This window comes from Pogoniulus pusillus, chromosome 20 (assembly GCF_015220805.1).
Source record: "Pogoniulus pusillus isolate bPogPus1 chromosome 20, bPogPus1.pri, whole genome shotgun sequence".
Classification (NCBI taxonomy): domain Eukaryota; kingdom Metazoa; phylum Chordata; class Aves; order Piciformes; family Lybiidae; genus Pogoniulus; species Pogoniulus pusillus.
The window spans coordinates 265515-276747 of record NC_087283.1 but is presented as its reverse complement, the minus strand read 5'-3'; the positions used below and the strand labels follow the sequence as shown (position 1 = coordinate 276747).

Here is an 11233-nt window from a genome sequence, read left to right as displayed (position 1 = left end):
TTCCTGTCAAGCACCGGGCCCCCCCCGCCACCGCGCCCCGGCCCCCTCCGCTGCGAGGCCCGGCACCCCCGCCGGGCCGGGGGCGTGCGGCGCAGCGCCCAGCGGGGTCGCCCCCTGCTCCAGGCGGCCTGCGGGGAGCCCGCGGCCCCATGGTAGGAGGCCGCGCCCTACACCGCCGCGGCCTGCCGGGTCCCCCCGCCCGGGGAAGCGGCCTCGCCGCGCGGGGGCGGGCGGAGCTGCCCCCGGCCGCCGCGTCCAGCGCGGGTGAGCCGCCTCGGCCCCTCTGCAGAGCTCCTGGCGCTGTGCTGTGGGCGGCAGCGAGGGCTCGGGCGGTCGGCTGTCGGAGCTGCCTCCTCTGCAGCTCGATAAAGGGAACGCGCGAAAGGTGAGCAGGGGCAGGAGCCTCCTCAGGAACGAGACCGTCTCCGGAGCTCTCCCCTTCCGCCGAGTCATGCTGCGGGCCACTGGTCTTAAGGGATGGGACGCAGAGCCTTCCCGGCCCTGCTGAGTGTGCACCTGAAGCCGTCTGGTCATACCAGCAAGGTTCTGTATCCACAGCAAGTCAGCAGAACTGGGCTGGGTGCGAGGAACGTAAAACCACCTTGCTCCACTGCAAGCAGTCTCGTGTGTCTGCAGCAAGACAACAAAGTTAAGGGAACTTCAGGAGCAGAACAGCAAGAGTGACAGATGAAAGATACTTGTGCTCAGGAGACGAAGTGCTAAAAGGAAGCACTTCTGCCTCACCTATTTCCTCATCTTTTCCTTGAGTTCTTGTACAAGCGCCTCTGTTGGTGCCACAGCATCTCTCTTCCAAGCAGCAAAGCCCCAACGGTGCTGCCACGCAGCTCTGACATTAGGGCTACAGCCCTCTGAGCAGCCCAACAGTTGAGCTACAGATAGCAACGACGACAGAAAACCGTGCCAGCACCTTTTCTTAACCTACACGGACGAGGGCTGTGCTACAGGATGCGGCTTAACGCTCCAGGGCAAAGATGAGGTCTTGCTGCATTTCTCTGTAAAGAGGAAAATCCCTGCATGCCTCCAAAGGTGGCATCCTTGCATTCTGTCATGAGAGACCAGACCTGCAGTTGGGGTGTTTACAATGAGAACTCTCTGACCACGAAATTAAGTATCGATTGGTAAAATCAACATCACAAAACAATAACATAGGTTATTGTGCCCAGCTTCACACAAAAGAGATGCATTTTCCAAATAAAATTCATACTGGAAGGGGTTTCCACCCAAGGTGAAGGTGTAACTGGGGCTGACACGCAGGCACTCGCAGGCACAGCTGCTGTCCCCTCCAGGGTGCGGTGTAGCAGGGTACCAGCTCAGTTACAGAAACTAGGGTCAGGTTCTGCTCTCCCGTCTGAGCAGAGATGGTGGAATGACTGCGTTGAAAGTGCGACATTCCTGAGGCAGAGCAAGAAAAGCAAGAGACAGCAATAAGAGGAACTGGGATGCTGGGGTACAGGTGAGGTGCTTGCTGACGGTGAACACCACCTTTGAGCAGTACACACACCCCAGGAGTGAGACTCTCACAGAAGAGATGCAACACCAGAAATCACCTCTGCTATGCTATAGTGAAAGTTGAGCGCAGCAGCCAGGATTAGCTCAGGTCCTGTCCAAAGCCAGGTCAGAAATGAGCACCTGCAGGATGTGAACAAGCTCAGTAAGAACACAGGTGTCTGCTGGGAGGGGAGTGAGCAGCCATGGCAGGAACTGGGCTTCTTGGGCCCATGGCAGGGAACTCACCCAGCTGTGTACATCATCAGGGTTCTCCTCCCAAACGCCCATGTGATGCACACCCAGGCACACATATTTCAGGTATTTGTTATACATCAAGGCAAGCAACTGCACAGTTCTAACCAGCTGCCTGTAGGGCTAAAACATGGGAGAAAAGCACATTGAATGTGCCTGGGGTGCCCTGCACTTGAAATATATCAATTAGAACCATGATCCTCCCTTGGCTGTAAGCTCCTAAGTGTAATTTTAAAACACAGCTCACTTAAATACTTTCAAACATGCCTACGATAAAACCATTCCACAGAGTCGTGCTCCTGGCACCATACCTTGTTTAAAATTAAGCCACTCAGCAGAAAGTTTTGGAGTCAGATTTGGCCTGGGAAATAGAGAAAAAGGTGGAATTATAATATGGGAAACACCAGTTAAGAAAGGGAAGGCAGAAATGGATGAGAAAATGTCAGGCCAGGCCAAAACTATTTCTGGGTAGCAGAGATGACAGCTGCTTTCTGAGGCACCTGCAGGAAGCAGTCCTGTTGAGTACAGAGAGCACACTAAAGGCGAAGCACAGACCCAGGTTCCCCTTTGCTGATGCAATGGTGACAAACTGTCAGAACAGTGGGACAAGGGGCTAAGTGCTCTAATGCCTGGGAACGCCACAGCTCCACCAAAGGACATCTCTGAGCACACTGAGGTATTGCTTCAGGCCCGTTTCTTTCAACAACACAAAGTGTGGCTCCAGCAATATCTTGGGGGTCCAGGCCATCCTCACTGAGCTCAGCCTTGTGCCTTATCTCAGCAGCTTTGATGGAATTGTAATAATTGTAATTCACATTTGTCTATCACTCTGGATCTTAATGGATGCCTAATGGATGACTGGCCTGAGGATCAATAGTATCACGTCTTGCCTGCTCAGGCTGAGCGACCTGGATGCTAAAATACATCCTTCTGCCGTGCTAAAGACCCAGAAGCAGGCAGCAGATCAATGCAAACCGAGTCTCCCTGCAGGTGAGAAGGCCCCGCAGGCAGCGTGGAGGGGACCTGTCTGTGCTGCAGACGCAGCCTGCAGTGCACGTCTGTGTGCTTTGTGAGTAGCATCATAAATCACACAGCGCTTTCCACAACTAAGTTCTTCCTAATCTAACCAGACAATTCTTAAACCTTTAATGGGCCCGTGATTGTAAAATCATTTTGTCTGAGTTTTCAAGCAGTAATCTTCAAATTACAGGTCTGTGACAGCAATCATGGCATGTGTCCTCAGTGAGTCTATTACTGTAATAAAATAATGTGTCTATCACCTCTACCTTCCACATTAACCCTTTTATGGTTATTATGCATAAAGTGCATCTCAGTTTCCATTAAATGCTATCCCTACATCTCCCTGCAGCAGCAGGCGACACAGGACCCAAGGCAAAGCCACACATGCCTGTCCTTTCTTAGCAGATTCTGTCCATGCCACTAACTTCTTGTTAAGATAAAAACCACTCAGTCTAGAATTATTCTTACTCCTCGGTGTTCATGTGAGACTAAGTTAAAATTCTGGGTTCTGATTTTCAGGCAGACATTTTTGTTTTCACAGAAATCTGTACAAGTTAGACCATGCTATCTGCAATAGCCTGTACACAAGCACTGCCTCTGCTGGCCTAGAGCAATTCATGCCCCATCACACCATCCACACAAACACATGGAAAACAACCAGCAGGACCCAGGCGAGGTGCTCCAGTTCGGAATGACCTGCAGGTCGTTTTAAAATCACTTTAAAAGAGTTGCACCAAGCTATAGCACTGTTGCAAGCCGAGTGCCGAGCAGTTTCAGAACACAGGATATGGAGACGGCTCTAGCAATGTCTCCAGTAGGAGCTGTATGTTATGTGTGCTGCAGCCATAGGCATGCTCAGCTGCTTGAAGGCCCTGGACAGAAGAGCGTCCCAGGTGTCCCAGGGAACACCACCACAATGAAGTGCTGAGCAGTTTTACTGAGTGCCATCAAAGGATACAGCAAGTTCTTGAAATAGGCAGGGAAAATAGGAAGATGTAGTGAAAGGACACAGCAAAGGCGACAAGGAGATGATGGATTTCATCAACATTAGCACTAAGAATTTTAGCATATCTTGGAACCTTACCCTGGCACCTGAGGAATCCGAGTCTTGGTCTGACTGCAGACTGTTTTATTGCATTTTCCACAACAATTCCCTCAGTGCCTGGTGTTTGTAACTCATAAAAGCTTATGCTTCTTTTCTTGGATTGAGATCTCTTTAAGACTATAATTTCACCTGTTCCACAAGTCCTTTCTATGCTCTTTCACCAGCAATGGGTTTCAGTGTGAAGGCAGCACACACAGAGCTGTGTAGAGAAGCAGGGCTGCAGTCTCATCATTTTCAATGATCACTGTGCTCTTTTGAAGCCTGTCGTGGAAAGAAGGTTGCTCAGAAACCATCAGGTGTGGTAATGTGTACTGTTTGCCTCAGTCTCAGGTGGGTCACCATTTTTACTTTTTTTTACTTTTTAGTTTTCACAAGGGCTTGTACTGCACCACGACTTAAGGCTACCCACATGGATTTAGGAAGGCTTTCATGCAATGACAGCCTCACACTCCCTGAAAGGAAAGAAAATTCTCAGCAGTACTTGGCTGCACTGATTTTAGCACTCTTCCTGTCTTGATCCATTACAGATCATTGCTAACTGTAGCGGTTTGGGAATTGCCCACCCACCCTCCCCAATTTCACCAGACTAGACTCAGTCAGCTGGAAGTTAAGGCAGCTGTATTTACAGCTTAGCAAAATTCACAAGCATGTATATGTACACACAGTATACACAGATATTTACAGCAATACGCGAGTTAAGAGTAATACAGAGACACAAAACCCCTCCTGAAACAATCAGACTGCTCAGAAGGCTCCCAACCTCTCCCTCTCTTCTTCCCCCCCAGAAATAACCAGATCAATCTCCATATAGCTCACATGGTTAATGTGCAGAGATCTGAGGTGAGATGTCAAAAAGAGATTAGGAAGGTTAGAGGAAAAAGGCTTGGATCGGGTTACACAGATCTCATGCAAAGGAAAAGAAGGGCGAGATGCAACCAGACCCAGCAGACAGAACTGAGAACTAAGTGAGAAGTGTGTGAGAAGTGAGTACCTTACCTGTGTTTTGACTCTTTGTCTCTCTCAGCAGAAGAGCGAGTGATAGAGCCACCACTGTTATTTCCTTCCCTCAGCCAAGGATTTAATTTCTCTCATTAAAATACTCCAATTGGCCTCAAACCAGCACACTAACCTTCACAGGCTTTCTCCCCTTTCTCTTCTTCAGGACTTTGTTACTCATCTGTTCTGTGAAGAGCTGAAAACAGAAGCATTGCGATTGACGTTCGTTATACTAAATGTGATGGGAACAAGCACAAGCAGCTTGGTGTTGCAGGGAAGCCAAGCCAGACTGTTTGCTGGAGAAAGACTACAGTAAGGTCAGCAGCACATAGGCATCTTCCTGGAGAGGCTACAAGGCTGTGCAATTCCACTGTGAATGTCCGAGGAAATTCTGAACTTGTATCAAGCAAACCAGATTATGAGAAGCAATTACAGGAGGGTAATTGGTTGAAAAATAAAAACAAAGTCATTCTCTCTTGAAAGGGTTCAGTCTCTGTGACCATTATCAAGGCAGATTAAATGCATCTTGGTTTTTTTTATACTTGTAACTGCTCTTTTAACAAAACTGGAGGTCTGCTTAGCCTGCTCCATCAAGTACATTAGATGGTATTTTTATTTGTGCCCCTGACATGACAGTTTCAAACCGTGCAGCATAACTACAGAACATCAGAGTTGTCTGCATGAGAAAGTTTAGCTGAGTTCCTCATCAAAATGGTTGCGCTGGACTTTCTCTGGGTAGCAATTTGTTCTGGACACCTAGAAGAGGAAAAGCCAGCACCAGGACCATTTAATTTCTCTCTTCTTTTTTGCCTTTATTTCCAATGTGATTCAATGGTAAAACTCTCATCTGAGGGGCTGGGTTTGTGGCAGCAGTCATGTCAGTTGTTTGACAAGACCCTTGTCTGTCACTGCCCATGCACACCCCTGGTCTGCTCGCCAGCAGCCTCCTGCCACCCCCTCAGCACCTGCCCAGCCCCCCTGCCTCACACAGCAGTGCTGCAGCTCAGACAAGCACAATGAGTTCCTACACATGTATTTCATTTCTGACTCCACAGTAAAAGGCTATTTCAGCACCACACCTCCTGCCTCCCTGGTGACTTTATCATTTAATAACTGTATTTGGATTGATTTATGCTGTGGTGATGCTGGTTCTTATTATCTACATCCTAGAAAAGCATTGCAAGACAAGAGTGAGTCCCCTGATCCTCCAGGACATTAAATTGATTCGTCTCTTCTGCCCATTCCTTTATGTCAGTTGATGAGCTGGGTTTGGATGATTTAATTTGGTTTATGATAAATCTTTTTATGCTTTGGTTATGTTAGGGGCTTACTCTCTCTGGAAGCTGGAGTCATTCTGGGATTTACTATTCTCTTTGCTATATGAAACCTTCAGTGAACGAGGGCCAGAGTAACCCAGAAGTGAGTCTTTCTGCTTGTAAATGAGGGAAGAGTGATGCCAAAATAGGCTGAGTCACACTGCAGGTGTGTCAGATTCCTCTTCACACACAGAAATTCAGGGAAATAATGGACCCATAAAGCCCTAGAGTTGTCTTTATTCCTTTACCTCTCTTACATGGAAAAAAACAACCAACCTACCCCATACATTCTTAACCAAGCATACACTGGCTGCCTTGCTACAGACTTGGTTTAGAGTTTAAGCAGGAGGTCAGAGTTGAATTAGAAACATGAAAGCTCACCTCAGTCACAGGACGAAGACAGGGACGTGCGTTAGAACTCCCTCCCAGGGAGAGCACAAATAACTTGCTTGGTGTGCAGACTGTTCTCAGGGCAGGCGAAGTGAGCCAGGACCGGCTGCCCGGCAATGTGCTGCCAGCCTCTGGCTCTGCTGGGGGAGGGAGAAGTGGGGTGGTGGTGTTTAAAGAAAGGGAAAACAATGGAAATGAAATACGGTGCTGCCTGCAGTAAGGCCTGTCTAAAATGGAGCACTCATGGAAGCAGGAGTACGAGGGTTCTCAGTGGTTTAGAGCATCAGAACCCTTCTAAGACTGCACAGGTACTCGCGCCCACAAAGCTTTCCAGAGACTTTGGAGAAATCCTGGACTCTAAAGCCATACAACACTACATGCAAACACAACGCCACAGAGTCAGTCTAATGTCTGTCAAAAACTGAAAGTCAAGAAAAATGTGAGAAAATTCCTGTACTTCCCTTTTCCTGAAGGCAGAACCATCAGAGAGCCTCTTCCATACACATCAACCTTTCAGGCAGACTCAGTGGTCCTCCCCTCAGCTGTTTGTTGATTTATCCTCAAGGGCAGCAGCTGCAGAATATTTACCTGACTGTCAAAACATTCCAAGTATTCCCTTAGCTGAATGGGAGATGAAGGTGCTGGGTAGAGAAGCCAAATGAAATAATGAACAATATTATTTTAACAGAAATAAGGAAAATATTATTTAAAAGGAAATAAAGCTGGGGGGGGAAAAGCAACAGCAGAACTTAAGATAGTATCCATCAGTGTCTGGAGCAGTGTGCAGACGAAAGGCACTGCTACAAAATGGCACAGGCTTCAAATCAGAACTCTGTGAAGGTGATTTTGCCTTTCCTCAATATGTAGTTTCTGTGCAGGGTGCCCAGCCTGGAAGGTCTCAGGACTGAGCAGATACTCCAAAGGGCCTGGCTGGGGAGCAGGAGCAGAACACTGCAACAAGCAACGAGACAGTCCAGTTCATGCACAGGCTATAGCATTGGAACTGGATGATCTTTGAGGTCACTTCCAACCTAAACTGTTCTATGATTCTATGATTCTCTGTGCTTACACATTACACATCTATGAGTCCCTGCAACAAAAGGCAGCCAACCTGGCAAACAGAAGCAGCAGAGTCACAAACTCTAAGTGAAAAGTAACTGGCAGAAAAGTACTTTGGTCTTGTATGGGTAGGAAAGGAATTCATGGTAATGCAATATCCGTAGCACAGAAATTCTCCCATACCCAGACTGGCATCTACATTTGCAGCTATCACTGTTCAAATAGCCTTCACCACAGCACTTCTCCCTATGGCACCATTTTATTGGGTTTGTCCACGTCTGGGGAGGTGCTGTGAAGATTTAACCTGCTTTAAAACTTATTTGAATAAAAGAAGAGCAATTTATTTATGCTTAAATTTGTGTTCCCCTTGTCAGAATCATTTACAGACAGGTTGTGCTGTTTTTTTCAATGACTAGCCTAGCCAAGCAGTTGCTTTGGGAGTTGGCTCTAATTAGCTTCTACAAATCTATCATTATTCACAGACCACTTTGGAACGAACGAACAAAGATTTTTATGCATTTGTGTGGTTGAATACTAAAAGTCTGGCAGCTCACCTTGCATTTTCATGCAACTTGGGAAAAACTATGAATTTTAAAATATTATTTGCTTCAGTAACTTGTCAGTTTCCGTAAGTGGCCAAGGTACTGCTAACAAATTTCTTCCATGGACCTGCAGAGTGCAACATTTGCATAGTGAATGAAAAAAAACAAAGTCACTCACATCTTTTACTTCTCAGCTCTAACCAGCTTGAAAGGTGTCCTGTGTCCTGCAGTCCTGTGACCACCCAGAGAAATAAACCATTCCTGGAACAACTGAGGCACATCTTCAGCGCCAGTGTGCTGCCCTCACCCAAAGTCTGCCTGTTTTAAGATGGCTGCAGCCACAGGTGTAGCAATCACAAATTCAGTTCCTGTTGCCCCTGCTGCAAAGAGCTTTTGTATTCTGATGAGTTGCTGTGTCCTCAGCCCTATGCTGGCTGACCTCAATGGCACAGCATAGCCGGCTGACTGCAGAGGCACGAATCACAAAGGGCTCCTGACTCTGGAAAGCTAGGCACATCAGCGAATATTTCACTGAATATTCCATCCCATGTCTCCAGCTTTACTGAAAGCAGAAGAATCCCAGCTGGAAACACTTGCAGCGCCCCACTGCAGTGCCCACAGAGCCTGGCTGCATTTGCTGGCAGCCTCCCCAGTGTGCCGCGGCACAGACAGTGTGCCTCACTGGCAGAACTCTGTGCCCCCCGCAGGAGCGATACCAAAACCCCGTCTGCAAACATTCTCAGTTTAACACGGCCACAGCACAGCTTTGTTCCAGGAGTGTTTGTAGTCACTGAACAAAGTACACCCTCTTCCTTAGGGGCAATTTTCACTCCTCGGTCACTCCTGAATATTCTTCCCGAAGTTCTTCATAAGAAGAACAGAACAAAGAACTGGATCCATTTCAGACTGTGCAGTGCCAACCAAAAGCCAAACCAGCTATGATCAGCAGCAGGCAGGCTTGAAGCCAGTGGTGCCCAAGACAGCCCCAAATCTATTTTTATGCTCTCCTGAGGGTCCCATGTTCAGAGTTGCTGAAATACAGAAACCAACAGCAGCTGCATAATCAATTTACATGAAATCACTTGGAAATATTAAGTCAGGAATTTAACAAGATGGTATCAAAAGAAATTATTCATTCCTTCTCTTATTTCTAGTCACGCAACATCACGTCTGGACCAGCGCACCTAAACTAGTGTTGCTATGGATCTTAGCAGCACCTTCGCAAGAGCTGGGCTAGCAGCCCTGGGCTCTAGTCCTTCCAGCTACTAACTCATTAATCCTCCCCTAATCTTCCAGGTTCTGTTCCCACAGACCACAGCTAGAGGATTGCCAGAAGAAACGGCAGCTGACCTCGTGGGAAACAACGTTGAAAGAGCACATGAAGTCCACCCTGTTCTTGCCATCTTAAAACAGGCAGACTTTGAGCGAGGGCAGCACACTGGCGCTGAAGATGTGCCTCAGTTGTTCCAGGAATGGTTTATTTCTCTGGGTGGTCACAGGACTGCAGGACACAGGACACCTTTCAAGCTGGTTAGAGCTGAGAAGTAAAAGATGTGAGTGACTTTGTTTTTTTTCATTCACTATGCAAATGTTGCACTCTGCAGGTCCATGGAAGAATTTTGTTAGCAGTACTTTGGGTGCAGTTTCTCGAGCAAAAGAAAAGGATATGAAGATGGTACTGAGCTGTCTGAACAACCCCAACCTCCACCACTCACAAGCATGCAGTTGCAGCGATTCAGGGCACGCAGCTCTCACCTGTTAAGGACATCCCGTTAGGAAACAAAAGAATACAAAGATTCGGTTTGGGTTGTTTTAAAGGTAGAGAAATAATAGGGCATTGGTAGCCTGCTCAAGTAAGATACTGCATCCAAGCACAGTTATTATACACAGATAAGGCAAATGACCACAAGAAGTGCTGGAGGAAAGAGCGCAGCCCACACCAGCAATCCTGTTTTGCCTGAAAATGACATGGAGGAAAATAAAAACCTTCCAAAATCTCATGCCGCAAGCAATGGCCAAACAGAACTGACTTCGGCTGTTGTCTGAGGATTCCTGGTCCTGACAGGAAAGAGTTATTCTAACAGAAAAGCACCATATATCATATATTTAATCAGAAATAAACAGAGTAAACTGAACAGCTTTACATAAAATATTTTCCAATAGCTTATATAAAATACTCCAAATATTAACTCAAATCCATAAAAATAATTAGGGACACCACAATAAGTTATTTCTGGGCTCTGATGTTCTCACCTGTTCAGCGAGACACATCAAACGGAACTGCAGGTGGAAGTGGTCATGTTATTTACTCTTGAGCTTCAACCACTACCTTTTGTATCCCAGGAGAAAAAGAGAGAAGGATGTGTAATGTCTAGAGCATAGGTACTATAAAGAACACATGCTTAGAGAAAGATCATGTGGAGAATACCTAATCGACCTTTATGTGATAAGAAAGCTGCAATTCAGGCAATTTCAAAACACTGCCTGCCCTGAAAGCTTTCCAAGAGATTTTCAGAGAACCTCAGCACTCAGTTTTGCTTAACAACAACGAGAGATCAGCACAGGCTGTGGCAAGAATAAGGAGAGGGCCAACTGTGTTTAGTTGCCTGTCAGGAAGGAATAATAATAAATGCTGCAGCAGATAAGGACAGACCTGGCTGCTTCCATAGCACCGCACAGCTAAGAACACGGGGAAAACTACCCACACAGCTTGGGCTGATTCATCTTTTCCTCCTTTTATCATGAGTCAGGTGCTTCATTAACTTTCTATTGAATGAGCGCCTGACTGCAGCACAGACAGTGGGAGCTCTGCCATGGACGTCCGCGAGGTCCGCTGCTGATTACCTCACCACCTAGTATTAAAAACATCCTTCTGTATCTGAGCCTTGATCACAGCTTCACCGAAGCTTTTTGGAGGAAAGAAAAGGGCTCCTGCAAGAAGGAAAGAGATGTCTGCCCGTCTCGCACGGCTCCGATGAGCCCTTGGCGGCCGGTGCGCAGCACACCGGCTGCGTGCGGGCCCTTCCGAGACGCCGAGCGGCCGC

General features: G+C 47.3%; 1 protein-coding gene across 1 annotated transcript; it reads right to left on the bottom strand.

Annotated features, from left to right (window-relative positions):
• Nucleotides 1–6: 6 nt before the first annotated feature.
• On the bottom strand, nt 7–10097 carry LOC135184275 (uncharacterized). The gene is made up of 4 exons (XM_064159863.1): nt 9945–10097; nt 6580–6725; nt 5016–5078; nt 7–630 (listed from the first exon to the last, which is right to left on the bottom strand). The coding sequence occupies exons 1-4, from the start codon at nt 9955–9957 to the stop codon at nt 7–9; spliced, it is 846 nt and encodes a 281-aa protein (XP_064015933.1). The 5' UTR covers nt 9958–10097.
• Nucleotides 10098–11233: the final 1136 nt, after the last annotated feature.